Source organism: Carcharodon carcharias, chromosome 22 (assembly GCF_017639515.1).
Source record: "Carcharodon carcharias isolate sCarCar2 chromosome 22, sCarCar2.pri, whole genome shotgun sequence".
NCBI lineage: Eukaryota > Metazoa > Chordata > Chondrichthyes > Lamniformes > Lamnidae > Carcharodon > Carcharodon carcharias.
In genome coordinates, this window is record NC_054488.1 from 20,932,378 (window position 1) to 20,954,292 (window position 21,915).

At 45.3% G+C, this 21,915-nt stretch overlaps 1 protein-coding gene across 1 annotated transcript in view; it reads right to left on the reverse strand.

Annotated features, from left to right (window-relative positions):
* Positions 1-994: 994 nt before the first annotated feature.
* Positions 995-21,915, reverse strand: part of LOC121293648 (melanin-concentrating hormone receptor 1-like) — a 45,656-nt gene continuing 24,735 nt past the window's right edge. Inside the window, exons 4-5 of the mRNA XM_041216815.1 lie at positions 13,370-13,504; positions 995-2,028 (exon numbers count right to left, since the gene is read on the reverse strand). Of these exons, the coding sequence (XP_041072749.1) occupies positions 995-2,028; positions 13,370-13,504 (1,169 nt within the window). The remainder of the gene's footprint in view (positions 2,029-13,369; positions 13,505-21,915) is intronic.

Below are 21,915 nucleotides of genomic sequence, written 5' to 3' on the forward strand. Positions count from 1 at the left end.
AATTTGCTCATCAGCCCCTTGAGTGAGAAAAAATGGAAATGTGACCCCCAAGTGAAGAGGCTGGACAAGCCTGGTGTAAGTAGATTGATTGTGGGGAATTCATGGAACCTGCCTGTCACATGTGGTCCCATTTCATCAAACAGCATGGACCAGGAAACATAACTCAAACTAGATATGTTGCATTTCATTTCAGCCGCAACACTGACATGACTAGCACTGGGAAATTTGACAGCAAAAGTACATGAACCTCTTTCCAGCCAAAATACATCTTTACTATAAATCTTTCCCTACTGTGTTCAGTTGGTTACACATCCATTCCGGGCTTCACACTCACCATTGAATGTAATGTGCCATCTGGACTGAACCATCTTTCTGTTATAGACAATTCTTTGTCACTTTGCTCCCCCCTTCATTTTAACAAATTTGCTGAGCTGTTATCTTCATAGGGTATATCATTCATTAAGTTTGTGCTCCAAGCCATTATATTAAGATTATCAGGGATTTGAAACATCCCTCTTTTCTATCAGGAAATTAGTAAACACTCTCAAATTGTATAACTACAAACACTACAGCTTGGACTGTGTAGCTTTTCCTCTCAGGCCAGTCCAGTCAGAGCCTATATCAGTGTTCAGGGTTTGGTGGGTGGATTGGGAGGAGCTCCTTGGGCCGAGTGACCACTGTGACAACTGCTGGGAAATTCCTCAACGCTGCTCCCACTCAGAAGCCTAACTTGTCTGGATGTCAGGAGGTAATTTGCACATGAAAGTGGAATTCCAGCATATTTCCAGCAAAGTGGCATAGAATGGGAACAGCTCCACAAATGTTCCTGGTGTTTCTTGTGCTCATTAAACAAAGATTTCCTCTGCTATTCACAGCAAGATTGCAAACCTGTAAATTAAGGCTATGGCTTCACTGTTGGCAATCAACAGAGAAAATCTTCCCCAGTGATGTCCTCTTGTGTCTCTAAAGCTGGACGCCGAGCACGTGTGGACCTTCAGTGAACTGCAACTGGGACAGGCAAAGAGTTTTGTGAAAATTCTCCTGTAAAACGCATTTGTTGTGTTGGTTCACTGGACAGTTTGATGGACGTGCTTCCTTCCACCACACTGTTATTCACCCGGAACCGCTGATGGGCAGGGTGGACAGTCATTAGAAACTGATGTTTGAAGGTCTCACTCAAGGCAATGTATAAAAAAGGGTTGATGCAGCTGTTGGCATAGCCCAGGCTGATGGCAAAGTTGTATGTATAGATGAATGCGAGGCTTGGCTTTTCAATGCTCAGGTGAACCAGTTGAAAGATATAGTAAGGTCCCCAACATAAAAAGAAGGTTGAGCAGATGGCCATGGCCATGCGGGTTACTTTCCTGGTTTGCATTCTGAGGTTTCTTTGTGGTAGGGGGGCTACGCTGGTGGACATGTGCTGGAGGATCTTGAAGTAAATAACACAAATAATGACCAGAGGAATGGCAAAGGCCACTGTGAATTGGTAAAGTGTAAACCAATAGATGTCAGTGGTTGGGTTGGGCAGGAGTAAGGCACAACCAACTGTGCCATCTGGCAGTGGCATCAGTCCAGTGTATAGCCACACTGGGATGATGGTCAAGAAGGACATTAGCCAAACCAAGCAGATCACCAAGGTAGCAACAGATGTTGTGCACATATAGGTAGATTTCAGTGGGTGAACTGTGGCTAAATAACGATCAAAGCTCATTACAGTCAATATGTAGGTGCTGGTGATCTGGCTGTTGCTGTCCAGGGTTGTTATGATGGTGCACATGGCAGCTCCAAAATGCCAGGTTCCATTCCCAACAAGCTGATGAATAAGGAAGGGCATCCCTAGAAGGAACAACAGATCCACTAACGACAGGTTGAAGATAAATATGTCAGGTACCATGTGCTTGCATCTGAACTTGGTCTTCCTAACAATGGTGTAGATTACAATGCAGTTGCCTGTGACGCCCAAAAAACTGATGACCCCAAACACACTTGGCATGATGATGTTGGTGTATGGTGTAAACTGGTCAGATCCTGAAAGAGAGACAAGTCAAGCATTACCCTTTAAATAGCTTTAAGATGCCCATTTCTTATTCACAGCAAGCTTATTATTTTGGTACATACATCTCCCCAGGAAGCCACATGGAATCGATTACAGGTTTGGCATCAACCTCAGGTGATTGCTGTATTGTTGAACATTTTCATTAAATTGGCATAACTGTTATATTCAATTTTATGATCTGAGAGCTACCAATCTTCCCCCTCTCCTTGAGCCTCGGTCATTAGGGAGATAGATACTGCCCTCTGCAGCTGTGAGCGTGAGTCCAGAAGGCTGTGTTGTCTGCCTGGTGCCAGGGTTAAGGACATCTCCTGAGGACTGGAGAGAAAGTTGGAGTGGGAGGGGAGGGATCCAGTTGTCGTCATCCATGTTGGTACCAATGACATTGATAGGACTAGAAAGGATGTTCTCCTGAAGAATTTGAACAGTTAGGAGCTAAATTACAAAGAAGCACCTGCAAGTTAATAATCTCGGATTACTACCTGGGCCACGGGCAAACTGACATAGGGTAAATAAAGTCAAGGAGTTAAATGCGTGGCTCAAAGATTCGTACGGGAGGAATGGGCTTCAGTTCATGGGGCACTGGCACCAGTACTGCGGTAGCAGGGAGCTGTTCCGGTGGGACGGGCTTCACTTGAACCATGCTGGGACCAGTATTTTGGTGAATCAAATAACTAGGGCTGTAGAGAGGGCTTTAAACTAAATAGAGGGGTGGAATGTTCTGGAGAGAGGATATGTAGGCTTACAAAGCAAAAGGATATGGCAGCATTGCAGGGCAGCTATTTAGGTAACGATATCTAGAGTGTGACAGGAAGGGACAGTGCGTATAAACATTAAAAAACAGCAGCAAATAGGGTCAAAGTGGGAAAAAAGGCAAAATTATTGGCTCTTTACTTAAATGCATGTAGCATTTGGAACAAAATAAATGAATTATAGACACAAATAGATGTTAATGGATATGATCTTATAGCCATTATGGAGACATGGTTACAGGGACATCAAAGCTGGAAACTAAATATTCAGGGGTATATGACTTTTCAAAAGGGCAGGCAGGAAAGAAAGGGTGGTGGGGTAGTTTTGTTAGTATAGAGATGGAGTAAGCACGATAGCAAGAAATGATTTTGGATCGGAAGATGTAGAATCAATATGGATGGAGGTAAGAAATAACAAGGGGAAGAAGACACTGTTGGGAGTAGCTACAGGCTCTCTAGCTATATTGTAGGACAGAGAATAAATCAAGAGATAATGAGGGCATGTAAAAAAGGCAGTACATTAATCATAGGTGACTTTAAGCTTCATGTAGATTGAGAAAATCAAATCAGAAGAGGTCGCACAAGCAAGAATTCATAGAGTGTACTCGGGACAGTTTCCTAGAACAATATGTTCTGGATCCAACCAGGGATCAGGTTATTTTGGATCTGGTAATGTGTAATGAGGCAGACTTAATAAATGATCTCAGAGTAAAAGATCCCCCAGGAAACAGTGACCATAACATGGTAGAATTTAGCATTCAGTTTGAGAGTGAGAAACTTGGGTCGGAAACAACTGTGCTAAACTTAAATAAGGATAATTGCAAAGGAATGAGGGCAGAGTTGGCTGGAGTGGACTGGAAAAGGAGCTTAACAGAAATGATGGTTGATGAACAATGGCAGACTTTTAAGAAAATAGTTCATGACTCACAACAAAAATATGAGAAAGAAGGATTCTAGGAAGGGGATAAAGCAACCATGGTTAACCAAGGGAGTTAAGGATAGTATCAAATTGAAAGAAAAAGCATACAATGTGGCAAAGATTAGTGGGAAGCCAGGGAATTGGGAAAGTTTTGAAAACCAACAAAAGATGACCAAAAAAATTATAAAGAGGGAGAAAATAAACTTTGCGGGTAAACTAGCAAGTAATATAAAAATGGACAGTAAGAGCTTCTTTAAATATATAAAAAGGAAGAGAGGCTAAAGTGAACGTAGGCCCCTTAGAGAATGAGGCTGGGGAAATAATAATGGGGAACCAAGAAATGGCAGAGGAGTTGAATAAGTATTTTGCATCAGCCTTCACGGTAAAAGACACTAATAGCATTCCAAAAATAATCATGGGGCAAAAGTGAGGGTAGGAAATAAATACAATAACTATCACTAGAGAAAAAGTACTGGGGCTGAAGGCTGATAGGTCCCCTGGACCTGATGGGTTGCATCCTAGGATATTATTGGAAGTAGTGACAGAGATAGTGACCATAGCATGGTAGAATTTAGCATTCAGTTTGAGAGTGAGACACTTGGATCGATAGTAACTTGGCATTTATGGTTATCTTCCAAGAATCCTTAGATACTGGAAAAGTCCAAGAGGATTGGAAAACTGCCAAAAGGGAGGGAGGCAAAAAAATAGGTAACTATAGGCCAGTTAGCTTAACATCTGTCATTGGGAAAAAGTTGGAGTCTATTATAAAGGATTAATAACAGAGCATTTAGAAATGCATAATATAATCAAGCAGAGTTAGCATGGCTTTATGAAGGGGAAATCATGCCTGACAAATTTATTAGAATTCCTTGAGGAGGTAACAAGCAGGATAGATAAAGGGGAACCAGTAGGTGTAATATTTTTGGATTTCTAAAAGGCGTTCGATAAGGTACTACACATAAAGCTACTTAATAAGTGTCCATGATGTTGGGGGTAGCATATTAGCATGGATAGAAGATTGGCTAACTGATAGGAGACAGAGAGTTGAGATAAGGGGGGCATTTTCAGGATGGCAACCTGTAACTAGTGGAGCACCACAGGGATCAGTGCTGGGGCTACAATTACTTACAATATATATTAATGACTTGGATGAGGGAATTGAATGTACTATCGACAAGTTTGTGGATGACACAAATATAGGTGGGAAGGCAAGTGATGAGGATGACGCCAAGAGTCCACAGAGGGATAGAGACAGGTTAAGTGAATGGGCAAAATCTTGGCAGATGGAATATAATGTGCGAAATTGTGAGGTTATGCACTTTGGCAGGGAGAATAGAGGAGCTGAATATTATTTAAATTGAGAAAGACTGCAGAAAGCTGCAGCACAGAGGGATTTGGGGGTCCTCGTCCTTCAGCATTTGCTATTTTTGTTTAAGCTAGCATACAAGTTCAGCAGGTAATAGGGAAGGCAAATGGAATGTTGGCCTTTATTTCAAAGGGAATGGAGTATAAAAATAGGGAAATCTTGCTAAAATTATACAAGGCACTAGTTAGGCCACACCTAGAACACCTAGAGTTTTGCCCCCCTTATCTAAGGAAAGATATACTGGCACTGGAAGCATTCCAGGGAAGGTTCACTAGGTTGATCCTGGGTATGGAGGAATTTTCTTATAAGGAGAGGTTGTTTAGGTTAGGCATGTACTCATTGGAATTTAGAAGAATGAGAGGCGACCTTACTGAAACATACAAGGTTCTTAGGGGGCTTGATAGGGTAGATGCTGACATGTTGTTACCCTTTGTGGGAGAGTCTAGGGCTAGAGCACATAATCCCAGAGTAAGGGGGCGCCATTTAAAACAGGAATGAGGAGGACTTTCTTCTCTCAGGGGTTAGTGAATCTGTGGAATTCTTTACCGCAGAGGGCTGTTGAGGCTGGGTCGTTAAGTATATTCAAGGCTGAGGCAGACAGATTTTTAATCAGTAAGGAAATCAAGGGTTATGGAGAAAAGGCAGGAAGTGAAATTGAGGATTATCAGATCAGCTGTGATCTCATTGAAAGGCAGAGCAGACACGATGGGCCGAATGGTCTACTTCTGCTCCAAAATCTTATTGTCTTATGGTCTTATGGTTAATGTGTCGATTTGTGTGAGTGTGTGTGTGTGAGCCTTGATGCGCAGGCATTTTGCCTCTGAGATGCTGCTTATTTAGTCCTCTACAGCGAGATACTGTGGGCATGGCTATTTGTATCCATCACACTGCCCACATCGAAAGGGCCATAACCCCTCTTTCATGGCCACATGGATATCAGGATTAGTGAGGAACCTTGGATAAAGGCTCAAAGCCCATCACTCATTAGCACAGTATTTTTCTGTCATTTGTGAGCAAATCTTGCTTCTTTTTGAAAGTATGAACTATAACGTACAGTGTATCTGAATCTTCTCTGCAGTGAGTAACAAGGCTACCTGTGTCCATCGATCGCATCCAAATGTGCTGTCCAACCTACCAAATATTTCCCAATTTTCAGTTCCTAACCTCCGAGGTTATTTTAAGTCTGAGGCAACACCATCCCAAAGGGAGTGAAATGCTTTTGAGATGGTCCCAAGTTCTCTGTGCAAAATGTGAAGAATCAAATCACTCCTGAAATTTTACTAGGAAAAAACATCATCGTTCCTCTCTCTAAAACATCAAAGTATTTCCATGAAAGTTGAGTTTGTGGGTGGATTTTTCCCAAATTTGCATTAAGTGCAGTAGCGGACGGGCAAAACGATGTTTCACCCGCCAGCCGCAGTGGCAGGTTTTCATGCCCTCATTCGCCTGCCCACCATCACCCCACCGCTGTATCATGCAGGTGCCATGTTTAAAGTCCAGCTGCAAACACACATCTCAGTGCTTCCAGCTCACCACTGCTGCATGGAAGACATGGCCCTGAAACTCAAGAAGCCTGCAGCCCCCGATTTAATGATGAGTCTCTCGAGCTACTCCTGGGTGCCATGGAGGTCCACTGGGATGTCCTGTACCCCTGCAGCATGGGCAGCAACATGACCAATCCAGCTTGGGAGGTGGTGGCAGCGATGGTCAGCGCCAATGCCCTTCAGAAGAGGACAGCCACCCAGTGCTGCAAGAGGATGAATGATCTCCTCTGTTCCACCCAGGGTAAGTCACTCTTTTCCTTGCTCTCAACTCACGCACTCACAAACCCATCACACATCTACAGGGCCCTCACTCGCTGCCGGTTCAAGGGACATCACCATTCACTCTCTCTCACACACACCTTCATTGTCTTCATCCTGTCCATGGAACCACTCAACACTCACACAGGCCAGGCATACTTATCATCTGGCATGGCAGGTGTCCTGCTTACATTTCTCCATCTCTATCCATGCAGGACAAGCTGGCATACAACAAGAGGGAGAGGTCACAGACTGGTGGCAGAATGACCGAAATCAAGGTCCTCATGGACTTTGAAAACGGAGCCATCCAGCTGGCTGGCGATGACCAGGACCGGTCATGTGCTGACGGTGAGGTCAGCGCTGGTCTACCAGGTGAGGATCCAGCAGTGCAAAATCCATCAGATAACCATGCCATGAGTGATGTGTCCTCTTTCACAGGCCACTGCCAGGCACTAATTATCTCTCCTTGCTTTCACAGGCACATCTGCCAAACAGCCAACAGAATCCATGACCCAGGGCCATGATTAGAACCGAGCCTCGGAGAAGCCTCTGAAGAGGAATCTGGAGGCACCCTCCCTGAAGTCCCAGCACAGCGCTCACCCACACCCTCCACCAGCTCAGAGACACACACCTCAGTGAGACCTAGCTTTAGAACAGTCTCGGAATCACAATCTGGTGCGTACATCGCAATATCTGATCCACAGCAGGTGGAGGCAGGGACTTCCCAGGTGTCTGGCACTCGGAGGACTGCTGGAGGCCAGAACGTTGCTGAGTCCAAGTCAGATAATGAGCCTCTGGACTTGGTCATGTCACAGTTGCTGGAGCTGCAAAGGCAAGCTCGGGAACATCAGAAAGGGATGTCCGCTGCACTGATCAGATTGCAAGGCATGATGGAGGAGTTGGTCCATCTTCAGGCTGAGGTGATAGCGCCGGCATGCCAATGCACTGAAATCAACACTGGTAGGATGGTGGCCGCCAAGGAGACCTTGGTCCAGGATGTCACTTCTGCACTGCTGGGTGGGCTTAACTCCATCGCTGATGCCATAGTTGGCCTCCAACAGTGTGTACGCAAGAAGGGCACAGGGCAGCTTGATCTCAGTCTAACTACCCGTGCTCCTCAAGGATTCAGCCTGGGGCCCCAGGGCACAGATAGGGAGGAGGATCAGCAGCAGGGTGACACTCCGGGCCCATCCATCCAAGTGACTCAGAGATTGTCCGGCCAATCCAACTCCCCTCTTCCTGTGACCCCAGCAGCTCCAGCTCCAAAGGCTGAGCAGGGTGCCACAGCCACACAGCAGGACCCTGAAAGCAGGCTGGGGCCTTCCAGGTCTCGGCCCTCCAGAAGACACCCAGTAAAGTCATCACAGACAGGGCATTGCAGTCAGCAGGCTGCCTCCACCTCCACTGTGAATGTCCGGGGAGCACCAAGATGTACCGGCAGAGTTAAGAAAATTTAGCAGAATTAGTTGCACAGCCTGGGCACGGGTGTTAATCACTTGTACATAATGTTCAATGTTGTCAGTAAATTCCCAAGAATGTCTCCCTGTCTATGGTTCCTTGTTCTGATGAGCAGTGTTCTTGTCACTCAGATGTGAATCCTTCCTGCACAAGAGAAAAGCACGTGTCTCAGACCAGGGCCTCTTCCCTGTGTCTGTGCAGCCTTCAGACCAAAGTGATGGTCCGGCCTCACACTCCCTGGAAAATTACTGATGCCTGCACCTTGGTGATGCTGGTCATTGCTGCCAGAATGTAGTGGGCAGGCATTACAGAGTCTCTCATTCTCTCTGTGTGCTCTAAGCACCTTTAAGGTGGGGCTGACCCCAATTTCTTCAGCATCTATGACCAGTGATGCTGTTCTCCAGCTGCTGAAAGGCTCAGGTGCTGAAGGCAGACAAAGAATCAGATACTTATAAAGGTTCATGGCTGCGTCTCTGAGATGACCCTGATCATGGACGCAAGTGAGCTGCCCTCGGCCAGACAGGAGTCAGACATTCTCAGAGGCTATGTGAAGGTCTATGCAGTGTCCTCACTGCATGTCATCATCATTCTCCTGCAATCGAACAACTTTTACGGTCTCCACCTTGTCTCCATGACAGGAGCATTATCACAGAGGGTATTCACACTGCCATAAGCCAGACTGGAGTCAAACTTTCACAGATGCGACGTGAAGATCTATGGGGGTCACCTCACTGCATGTGGTCATCACCCTCCACAAATCTAGTAGCTATGAGGGCCTCCTGAGTGTGCCTGCCTCGTCTAGGCAGTGCGTGGGCCTCATCCCCGTCATCGTCGTCTCCAAGGACCTCCTCAGCCACATCCCCGACAGCATCTTCCTCATCGGAGGAGGTGTGCAGCTCCTCCATTTCGTCCTCAGCCAGCTCATCTCCTCATTGGAAAGCCAGGTTGTAGAGGGCGCAGTAGACAATGACGATGTGTGACACCCTCTGTGGACTGATTGCAGGGCTCCTCCAGACCAGTCCAGGCACTGGAATCTCATCTTCAGCATCCCGATGTTCTGCTCCACCAAGTTACGAGCTGCAGCATGAGCCTCATTATAGCGTCGCTCTGCTGCAGTCTGAGGCCGCTGCACGGGTGTCATCAGCCACGTTCTCTGCAGGTCGCCCTTGTCCCCGAGGAGCCAACCCTGCAGGGCCCTGGAAGACTCCGGGGATCTGTGACTGTCTGAGGATGTAGGCATCATGCACACTCCCTGGAAACTGTGCGGAGACCTGCAGGATGCGTTTCTGGTGGTAACATAGCGGCTGCTCATTCAATGAATGGAAGTCCTTGCAGTTGATGTAGTTCACCGTGTGTTGCGATGGAGATCTGAGCACCAAATAAGTGCAGTCAATCGCACCCTGCACCTGTGGGAATCCAGAGATCCGGGCAAATCCAATTGCTCTTGCATCCTGGCTGTCCTGGTCCTGGGCGAAATGCATAAAGTTGTGTGTCCTCGCAAAGGTGGCATCTGTGACCTCGTGGATGCATTTGTGGATGGAGGTTGAGAGATCCCACAGAGACTGCCTGTGGAGCCTTGAAAGGAGCCACTGGCATGTAAATTGAGCGCTGTGGTCACTTTCACAGCCACTGGCAGTGGATGCCCTCCATATCCCTGTGGCGCCAAGCCCTGCAGTAAGTGGCAGATGTGAGTGACCAGTTCCCTTGATATTAGCAGTCTTTGGTGACACTGGTTCTCAGTCATCTGCAGGAATGAAAGGTGGCATCTATAGACCCTGGGTCGTGCCAGGCACCGGCCTGCAAAAGCTCACTGTGGCTCTTGGGCAGTGTGTGCGGGAGCCCAGCCTCCCCTTCTTCCTGAGGTTGCTGCTCCTCCCTCTGCACAGCCAGGAGCCTCAGTCGCTCTCTCCTCCGCTGTCTTAAAGCTCTGTAGGCAATCAGGCACACAGCTAGTTCACCAGGCTCCATAATCCTGATGTACTCCTCCCACAGGATGAAAGAGAGAGATACGTGGTTAGCATGGGTGTACTAACAGCCTGTTCTGGTTATGTGTGATGGCCCCTTAATGCTTCCTGGACAGTGCTAGCCGCTATTTGGATGGTCAGAGATTAGTGCGCTGCATGGCTGCCCTGTTAGCTTGAACCATGGGGGAGACTGGTCCAAACCGGGATGCTGACATTGCAAGAGGCTGTGAGCACCTCCAGCAGTGACTGCTCCATGTTCCGCTTTGCCCCCCCGCTCCCCCTCACCCTCAAAAGTCACCTCCGAGGCAGGGTGGCACTTAACCCTGGCCCCCGAACCCCTGAAGCCAGTAAAGCAACAGGCGACCCTGGCAAGCTCTGCAGAATGTTGCTGTGCACTAACCTCCAGTTCACCCACAGTGCAGGCCGCCTCTGTGCTGTTGTGAAACACATCAGCCTGCTTCCCCTCTGATGTGGACGGACGGTCCAGCGGGGGTGCAAGAGTCTGGCAGGATGGCCTGATAGTGATAGGCTGATGTATTACAATGAGGTTCCCGATGACCGATTGGGAAACGCAGCCCGCTGTCAGTGGGCTGAGCGGACAATCGCGACCTGCCTTCCTGTCGTTGTGAAACCAATCGCGCTATATTGTCCGCTCATGCCACCTATCATTTCCGCCATCAGCAGGCACGAAAAATTCCACCCTATTAATCTAAACCTACTGACAACATTACTTGCATTTCCTTCCCTTGTCAGTATGCTCCTACTTAAAAATAAACCTGTTTGACTTCATGAAGATGCAGCTGTGGTTCTAATATAGAATATTTTACTGCATTTCAGCATCAGAGCAACCAGGCTTCCAGGGATAAAGACAGATCCCTCCACACTCCTATAGATATGTATACAGGGCTTTAAACACACCATATAGATATATACACAGACCCTTCCACACACTCCTATAGATATATGTACAGACCTTTCCACACGCTCTTTAGATATATACACAAACCCTTCTACACTGTCCTATAGAGAAAAGCACAGGTATTTCCACACACTTGTATAGATATACATTCTAACATACACTCAGCTACACACACTCATGCAGAATCAGACAACAGCCATACAGGTACATATGTACCTCTACCTATATGCACATACATACACAGGTTCACAATCAGACAAATAATCAGGTGATATTTCACATGCCCTGAACAAAATATTGCAATACTACCTATAATTCAAAGATATGGAAGTAAAATGCTAACTTGAGTATCTTCTTAGTTCTCCCGTGAGTGAATCCACTGTCTCGGCTAGTAAGCTACTTATACGGAGCAGGAAGATCCCAGTCTGCTTTCAGCCAAATAGAAAAGATCCCATGGCACTATTTAAAGTACAGCTGGGGAGTTCTTCCTGGTCAAGGTTTATCCCTAAGCTAGTGTTGCTAAAACAGGCAATCTGCTGTTTGTTGCCACTTACTGCATTGAATTTTCAATCTTTCAGCAGTGATTATACTTTGAAAGTACTTCACTGACTGTGAAGTGCTTTGGGGTGACGTGCAGTTGTGAAAGATGTGAAATAAATGCAAGAATTTTGTTTATCTGATGCTTTTTAATATCAATATCCATTATTATTCTACACTATTTAGGGTAGTAAAATACCCTAGATAAAATACCCACAGATAGGGTAGACAGGAAGGAACTTTTCCCCTTGGTGGAGGGATCAATAACCAGGGGGCATAGAATTGAGATAAGGAACAGGAGGTTGAGAGGGGATGTGAGGAAGAATTTTTTCACCCAGAGGGTGGTGGGAATCTGGAACTCACTGCCTGAAAGGGTGGTAGAGGCAGAAACCCTCATAACATTTAAGAAGTATTTGAATGTGCACTTGCGATGCCATGACATACAAGGCTATGGGCCTAGTGCTGGAAAATGGGATTCAAATAGTTAGGTACTTGTTTGACCGGTGCAGACTCGATGGGCCGAAGAACCTTTTTCTGTGCTGTAGACCCCTATGACTCTATGACTTTGACTATTACTGTCCACATAGTTGATGCTTATTCCTGTTTTGATCTATCATTACCCCTGTGCCTGTGCCTGTGCTATATTTACCTTCAGCTGCTGCCTGCCCAGTTTTCAAATGGATGGTTCAGTATCTTAATGGGTTTTCAGGGAACTGTTTTTAATGTAAACTTCACCTTTACTTATCTTTTTACAATTGTTAGCGTTCTTTTCCTGGGTCTCACAATTTGGAGGTGTTAGTCATTGAGATTATTAAGGATTTCAGTTCAGAACTGAAGCTATGATCCCATGCCAGTAATAATCTTATCCAATCCTTGTTCTACCTCCATTCAACCCTGATCCCTCTTACTCCCAAAGTCTGGTCTATTTGACCCCACTGTCCCATGTCTATTTTAACTTTCTGGCCCATCCATATTCGACCTCCAGTTCCAGCTCCGTCACCAAGTCCATTCCATTCCTGCCCCATCTCAATTCTACGCCATTCCTTTCTCACCCAATTCCATCCCTCTTCCTCCAGCCCAGCCCCAGTCCTGCCTTAAATGCCCTGCCTACATGGACATGGTAAAAGATGCATCTCTCTGAAACCCTCCCACCTGTAGTTTGTTTTTCATTTTCTGCCACAGTTCTTATTGGAACTGGGATAGAAAGGCCAGGAGCAATTACACTGGACACCAACCTACAGTACAGTCCTCTAACCTCATGCAATTTAGCATCCCTGGTTTAGTCACGGATGGGTAAATTCATTGGTATTTGAGTCTGGTCGCCCACTATTCCCCGGCCATACTCCATCCCAGTATCACTATTGATTGGAATGTGGCGTCTGTCAGTTTTATGTTCGAACTGAAAGCTACATTCATCTTTGCCTTGTTGTACTTTTAAGTTTATTCTTTGCTCCCATGATTTTTCCCTGTTATTCCTACTTCTGTGGCCGCTCTGAGGGTGTTCACAGACCCCTTGCAATTTCCATTCATGCAGTTTCTGGCGGAGGTACGGATGCATTAATGTATCCGGATGCACTTTCACTACAAGCGACCCCTTACCGGGCTGGTTTCCGTGTCTTGCCCTCGATCCATTTTCCCTCTCGGTGGTTGGAGTGGAATTCACTTGCCAGACGTTCGATTGATTCATTTTCAGATAAAAGGACCACGGACCCTGCAGAATTCGGAGTTTGAGCCCTTGAAAAAATAACCCACAGGAATTTACTTCAGACAGAATTCCACATTTCTAAAACAAATACATATCTATAACTCCTGTCCATTTTCTCAATCTGTTTATTTGACTCCACAATTAAACCCAACTCTGGGAGGGAGGGGGGGTGGGGGGGGGGAATCCCTCAATCCCTCAATCCCTTTTATTCCCAGATCTGAAATTGCAAGATTTATTAGTGTTATTCTTAAAAATACCTTCCGACCTGGAAGCTCCCTTCTGGTTTCCTTGCCTGTCTGTCCTGATTGCCCCCTTTCTCTGCTTCTCCTGTCTCCCTCGGGACTCCTCAGTCCGCCTTCTCTCTGCTCAATCGGCTTCTGCATCTCTCACCTCCATTTAAAGGGTCTCAGCACTTCGCGTCATCGGACTGGAGGTGGCACAACAGCAAGTGGAGAGGGAAAGGCAATAGCTGAGGATGGAAGGGGGAGAATGAGAGGGTGAGGGACATCGAGAAATCCAAAAAGGTATGACATGAACATAGATAGGGTGGGGGGTGGAGAGAGAGAGAAAAAAATACAGGAAGATGGAGGAATGAGGGACAGAAAGCAGAATGAGAGAAACAACGATAAAAAAAAATAGGGGGGTATGAGAAGCAGAAGAAAGAGAGAGAGAGAAGGAATGGGGGAGAAATTGAGGGTAGCAAGAGGGAGGGTGTGGAATGAGGGCGAATGAGAAAGCAAAGGAAATTACAGGAAATTAGGGATAATGAGATAGAGGTGTTGGGTCCCTATGACATAAAAAGATGGCTATTGCAGGTCACATGACTACAGGACTGGCCCTTTGTTCTGGGGACTACCTCCAAGAGTTACACAAAATGATACCTCTCTTATCCTGTGGAATCTCACAGTGTTGCACAGGTCCTTTGTAATCAACGAAAGCAGAGGAAGTGCAGTCAAACTGGTTTACCGACCTAAACAATCACAAAAGATCTGTCCTAAGGAGGAACAATGGAATTCTGACCAGAAGCACAGAAACTGATTGTTAAGCTGCAATCAACCATTAATGGGCCATGTCACATGATCCAATCCTCTGACCTTTTGGACAGCTTTACTATTACATCTTTAGACCTCATCAGCAATCTGCTGTTTGACATCTAACCGGTGAAGCCCACCCCACCACCCCACCCCTGCCCCTGCATTCCAAGAAGCATAACCCCTGGTAGAACAGCAGCCTGCTCCTGGAAGCTTGTCTCTGCTGGAAGATTTCCTATCAATTCCTGCACTGGCATCTACCCGGCTATGTGGAAAATTGCCCAGGTATGTCTTGTACACAAAAAGCAAGACAAATCCAACCCGGCCAATTACCGTCCCAAGAGCCTACTCTCGACCATCAGTAAAGTAATGGAAGGAGTCATTGACAGTGCTATCAAGTGGCACTTGCTTAGCGATAGCCTGCTCACTGATGCCCAATTTGGGTTCCACCAGGGCCACTCAGGGCCTGACCTCAATACAACCTTGGTTCAAACATAGACAAAAGAGCTGAACTCCTGTCGTGAGGTGAGAGTGACTGCCCTTTACATCAAGGCTGCGTTTGACCAAGTGTGACATCAAGGAGCCTTATCAAAACTAGAGTTAATGGGAATCAGAGGTAAACTCTACGCTGGTTGGAGTCATATCTAGCACAAAGAAAGGTGGTTATGGTTATTCGAGCTCTCAGTCATCTCAGCTCCAGGACATCACTGCAGGAGTTCCTCAGGGTAGTATCCTAGGCCCGACCATCTTCAGTTGCTTCATCAATGACCTTCCTTCCATCATAAGGTCAGAAGTGGGGATGTTCGCTGATGATTGCACAATGTTCAGCACCATTTGTGACTCCTCAGATACTGAAGCAGTCCATGTCCAAATGCAGCAAGACCTGGACAATATCCCGACTTGGGCTGACAAGTGGCAAATAACAATCACACCACACAAGTGTCAGGCAATGACCATCTCCAACAAGAGAGAATAGAACCATCGCCCCTTGACATTCAGTGGCATTACCATCACTGAATCCCCCACCATCTACATCTTGGGGGTTATCATTGACCAGGAACTGAACTGGACTAGCCATATAAAGATTGTGGCTACAACAGCAGGTCAGAGGCTAGGAATCGTGTGATGAGCAACCCACCTCCTGATTCCCCAAAGCCTGTCCACCATCTACAGGGCGCAAGTCAGGAGTGTGATGGAATACTCCCCACTTGCCTGGATGAGTGCAGCTCCCACAACACTCCAGAAGCTTGACACCATCCAGGACAAAGCAACCCACTTGATTGGCACCACATCCACAAGCATTCATTCCCTCCACCACTGACGCACAGTACCAGCAGTGTGAACCATCTACAAGATGCACTGCAGGAATTCACCAAGGCCTGTCAGACAGCACCTTCCAAACCCACGACCATTACTATCTAGAAGGACAAGGGCAGCTGATAGATTGGAATACCACCACCTGGAAGTTCCCCCTCCAAGCCACTCACCACCTTGACTTGGAAATATATCACCGTTCCATCATTGTTGCCTGGTCAAAATCCTGGAACTCCCTCCCTAACAGCACTGTAGGTGTACCTACACCTCATGGATTGCAGCAGTTCAAGAAGGCAGATCACCATCACCTTCTCAAGGGCAACTAGGGATGGACAATAAATGTTGGCCCAGCCAGTGAAACCCACATCCTGTAAGTGAATTTTAAAAAACCCAGTATCCGTGTACCTACTGCATCTTGCAGTATCAGCATCAACTGTAAAGCGAACCCTACAACTCCAGCTGAACTGAAACTCCTATGTGAAAGGATTCCTCATTGGACTCTGACTCTGGACTCTGGAAATCATATGAACTAATATTCATTTCTGTGGTTCTTTCATTGTTACTATCCATCGTTGTAAAACTCCTTTTTTCTGTTCCTGCTCTTACTGTATGTGTTTGTGTGTGTGTGTGTGTGTGTGTGTGTGTGTGTGTGTGTGTGTGTAGTGAAGTGGGAAGTTGCAAACACTCCTTCCCCAGGTCTTGAATGTGGAATAAACTAACCTTCTGAGTTTGTTGTGGATTATTAGTAAACTGGATCTCACACACTGAGGGTTTGGGAAAACATGCCACCATACACTTTAAAATTAAGTCAAGCCACCTTCTGCTTAAGGACAGGTGATGAGAGGAAATAAGTGCAACACAAGTTGTACAACACGATAAGGACAATGCAAGTCCTGTCCGTAACAGAGGGAATGATTTTTTTAACAAAATTATGCTTTATATAGAGAATTTGTACGTTATTGTTCAAGTTTAGCATTACATATAATGCAATGATGTTACATTTTTTCCAATATAGTATGTGGCATTTGTATTTTAAAGGTCTGACAGATAAAGGGTTAACATGAGACTGAGTAAAGTACTGCACACACAGTGATGTAAGAGAACACATGGCCCATACCTAGGGGTTAGCGTAGTGTTGGACAGAGCTGTGTGTAGAAACAAGCATGGAAACAGCTCCCAGCTTGAACATTTACCGTTCCTATGTATATAGATTCTAGTAGTTAATAAATATTTACTGTTGAACTACCTAAGACTACAAATACCTTAATAAGACCTACCGAACTACGCCAACACTTTACAATATGGTGGCAGCAAATGGAACAACTCAAAGCCTCACAGAGGCTTCAGAAGAAAATTAAATTCCTGGAAAGCTAAAGGAAAAATCAAAGCAGCATTCTGACCTGAAGGAAAGCTCAAGAAGAGAAGGTGCGGAGGTAAATCACCAAAGAAAAGCTTGAAAGAAAGACTGGGAAGCTGGAGGCAGAAATTAAGTTCCTCACTGCAACAGAAGACTCCATTGAATCCCATGGAAACCCAGCTTCAACACACAGAGTGTGCAGAGTCAGCAGACTTAGCAGAAGTGAGCTAAAAATTAAAAATTCCTGGGCAATACAAGTCTTGAAAAAAGTTAAATACTGCAGTGGTCAGAAATTGTTGTTTAAATCAAAGTCTAAGAAACCCAGTTCCCAAGTTGGCGCCTGAACAAAGAAGAAAATAATTCTTTAAAAATTAATCACAACTGAGAGGGCACCTTTGCAACCCCAGCAAAAGCCAGGATTTGATGCTTCCAAGACCTGAGGACATTGCGCTAAAGTGGGGAGGACTCTAACCAGTTGATCCAGGCAGACATTGTTGAAAAAGTTTAAAACTGAGATCAAGAGCACCATTATTACGGGAGAGTGCCAAAACCAGGAAGTGCAGGAAAAGCCTTTGAGCAGAAGGGTGTGGCAGCGCTATCTTGGATTTTCGGAAACCTCTTAAAGCTGAACCTACAATTTAAACATTTTAAGCATGGATCGGAAATCCACTCTTCCAGCTCAATTTGGACTTATCCAAGGCGCAGATCGATCACAAAATTGGACACTTTTGAGAAAGAGATTCCTTAGATACATGATTGCTTCAAGTCTGGATAAAAAGACAGAAGCTGAACAAGTTAACGCACTGTTTTATTTCAGTAGCTGCCAATATAATAGCTAGACAAGAAATCAATGAAACATCTGCAAAACTTGATGAAATTCTAAAATCATTTGATGCTTAATTTAACCTCAGAAGTAACAAAATCCTTGAAAGAGCTAAATTTAATACACATGCCCAGCAGTCAGGAGAACCTGTCAATTCTTTTATTACTGAGCTGTACAGAATGGCTGAACACTGTGGTTATGGCGACCTGAAATCCGAACTAATTGGCGATAGAATAGTTGTAGGAGTGGCAGACGATGCACTCTCAGACATGCTTCAAGCGAAGGAAGATCTAACCTTGAGAAAGCTATCCAGATTGTCAGGCAATCTGAAATCCGTTTGCAGCACAGACCCATATTCAAGGGAGGTCAACTGTGGTACAAATAAACCCCACTGTCTGGTTAGTGAAACAGCACAGAAACAGGGACACTCCAGTCAAGGGAAGTAATACCCTAACTGACCTGTAGGGTGACCATGCCAGCGCTGTGGAGCAAAGCGCCCCCACAGGCATGATCGATGTCTAGCAACTTCAGCTGAATGCTTTCAATGTAACCAAATAGGACACTTCAGGAAGCTGTGCAAAGCCAAAACATTAAAACGCATGGTAGATCCCAAGAGGATTCATGAGGTCAACACAGCACAACAAGGGGACACACAACCATGCTTCTTGGATGAAGTCAAAGATCTGGATTTTCATTCTGGAATGAGGACACCTCAGTTAATGGCCGTCTCACAAACTTTAAATTGGACATGGGAGCCAGTGTTATGGTCCCAGTGGCTATGAACAGCAGACACATCACTTTATGGGGCCCAGAGGAATCCGACGTCCAGTCATTGATGTGATCCTGGAACCATTAAGGTATGGCGGGACCAAATCTTTGAGCTGATGTATGTTATCTGTAACCAGTCTTTTTCTCTCTTGATCAGAAATGCCTGTGTAGTCCTGAATCTCCTCAAAACAGCCGAAGACGTCAAGACAATCACTGTCATAAAATATGCAGCACTGCGAGTTCCTGAGAGCTCCAGCAAGAAAGATTCACTCACTGGAACTTCAGTTCTGAATTTGTCCACTTTCATTACAGGTGCCAGAAGTCCCTCATTGGTCAGAACTGCCAACCACTCAGATGGTTACCATTTTTAGCTCACTCCTGCTAGGTCTCCTGACTCTGCACACTCTGTGTGTTGAAGCTGAGCTTCCATGGGACTCAATAGAGTCTCCTGTTGCAGTGAGGAACTTAATTTCTGCCTCCAGCTTCCCAACCTTTCTTTCAAGCTTTTCTTTGGTGATTTCTTTCTGCACCTTCTCTTCTTGAACTTTTCTTCAGGTCAGAATGCTCGAGTAGATGACAGTCAAGAGAGGAATCTGTAATGAGAAGAGCCTCAACCTCTGTCTCTGATGCCAGTTGGAGAGATGAACCCTAAGACCACAGAATAGACACTTCAGTTCCCAATCAGCACAACAGTACCACAAAAAATGCTGGAAACCAGTAGCAGCCATCCATTGATGATGGCACATCACACCGCCAAACACAAAGGGGAGCTTACTATCAAATCACACCCTCAAAACAGGGAGGGCCATCTTCGATCCTAGCTTGCATCACAGTGAGCTGCATAAAGGAAGAAGAGAAAACAACACTATAGGGACAAGCCCAAAGTTCATCCGCCCTGTAAAGAGTGGGAGAAACCAACCATTAATCTACCACAACAATTGGGGAACCAACAAACAGCAATTCAACATTTAGAATTGAAAAAAAGGATGAAAAGACACCCTGATGCCAGAACAATCTCGTTTTTAACAAAGTTTACCTGTAGTGACAGAGTCTACTATTCCTCTGACAGTAATGAGAACAAGATATGGAAGAGTTACATGGCCTCCGGACTGCCGGAATTTCTGTATACAGAAACTTGAGAGGGTGAGATGGGATAGTAATATGATGTAAATACATGAAGTAAACTGGGATAAATTGTAAGTACGTTGGACAAAGACCTGCAGGGAGGTGTAGTATAAGGGTCTGGCACATAAAGGGTTAAACTGGGACTGAGTATAGTTCTGGTCACACAGTGATGTAAGAGAATACATGACCTGCACCTAGGGGGTCAGTGTAGAGTTGGACAGAGCAGTGTGTAGAAGCAAGCATGGAGACAGCTCCTAGCTTGGACCTTTATTGTATCTATGTAGATAGTTTTTATTAGTTAATAAATGCTTACTGTTAAACTACCTAAGACTATGAATACCTTAATAAGAACTACTGAACTGCGCCCAAGACCTTACAACAACACTCTGAAGGGCCTCATTAGATTTACAATAAACATTTCATGTCAAACATACAGCCTGAGGGGTTTTACATGAGTTCCAGCCAGTCAATATGGAGGGAATGCTAGATGAGCTGTAAACGGATCTGTATATTCAGGAAAACAGACTGCACAAGCAAGTTTCACTCACGCTGTTCATACGTGCACATCTCCTGTTTGTGATCTGGTATTGCTTCTTGATGGGTCACCCGATAAATGGGATGGGGTGGGTGGCATTTTTGGGACTACAGCAGAGTCCGAAATAAAGTTCAGCCCCTGGTTTACAGGACATTGGGATAACCACAAGGTAATACAGAACTGAAAGCTGAAATGCTTTACCTCACACTGTTTTCATATATTTCAATGTGATAGCTTGAAGTGTTGCCACAGTCACCCAAAGCTTTTTAGTCACAGATATAAATGTGTACTGGCACATCAATGAAGGTAGCATTTCTATAGGGTCCCATTATCAATGCAATGCCCTAATAGCACAGGCAAGCCAATGCAATGTTGGTGACATTTTACTGCCAATCCAATCAACAATTTTGCCATCTTTCTACTGCAGAGAAAAGTGATGTTTTATTATCAGGTCCACACTGGTATCTTGGCTAGGAGTAAAATACAGTGAAAATCCTGACAACCTTTGAACAAATGATGGCTGAGAATTTCCAAATTGAAGCAGAGGAAGACACATGGCCGTGAGGGAAAGAGTGAGGAGCTAGGGGTTCATTTTCCATTGCTTTAGCAAAGAGCCAGACCCATTGACACAATCGGCTGAATGGCCTCTTTATGTGCTGTAACTTTTTTTGGTCCAACAGTTCTAAATTGGTAGTCCTTCTCTTAAACTCAGAGGAGGTAATATAGGTTTACAGTGTCAACAGTCTTGCAGATCATGACTTTAAAAGGCAACCTTAAATTGGAGATGTACACTAATGGAACCAACAGCGAAACTGGTCACAAACCAACAAGTGTAGGAAGAGGGGCCATCAGGCCAACTGCCCCTGCACAGGGTGCTTATGATAATGCTTAGTCATCCTGCAATCCAAAAGAAGCAAAATGAACAGATCATCATTTTGGAGAGGCTTGTTGACTCTTTTCCTGTGAGGTGGGATTATTGGATCCATGACTGTCTACTACGGAGTCTGCAATTGGCGAAACTCCAGCATGAGTCACAGCTTCTGAACAAAATCCATTGAAGGCTAGCTATGGACAAGCTGAAAGATGCATATTCTCCTGTCCTCTTGTAGACAGGTGAGACTTCAAGAAGATACCCTTCAGTAATGGTCTGCAATGACAGACAGAGGAGCAGCTAAGACCTAAGAAAAGAAAGACTTACATTTAAATTGTACCTTTCAATGAAATCAGAATATCCCAAGTGACTCTATAACCAATGGAGTGTAGTCACTGTTGAAATTTAGGAAGAATGGCAGCCAATTTGCACACAGCAAGCTCCCACAAACAGAACTATGATATGGACTAACTAATATATTTGTTAAGTGATGTTGGTTGTGGGATAAATACTGATAAATACTGACTAGAACATGAGGTAGAATTCTCCTGCTGTTCTCCAAAATAGTGCCATGAGATCTTTTCCACCACTTGAAAGAGAAGACAGAAACTAGGAT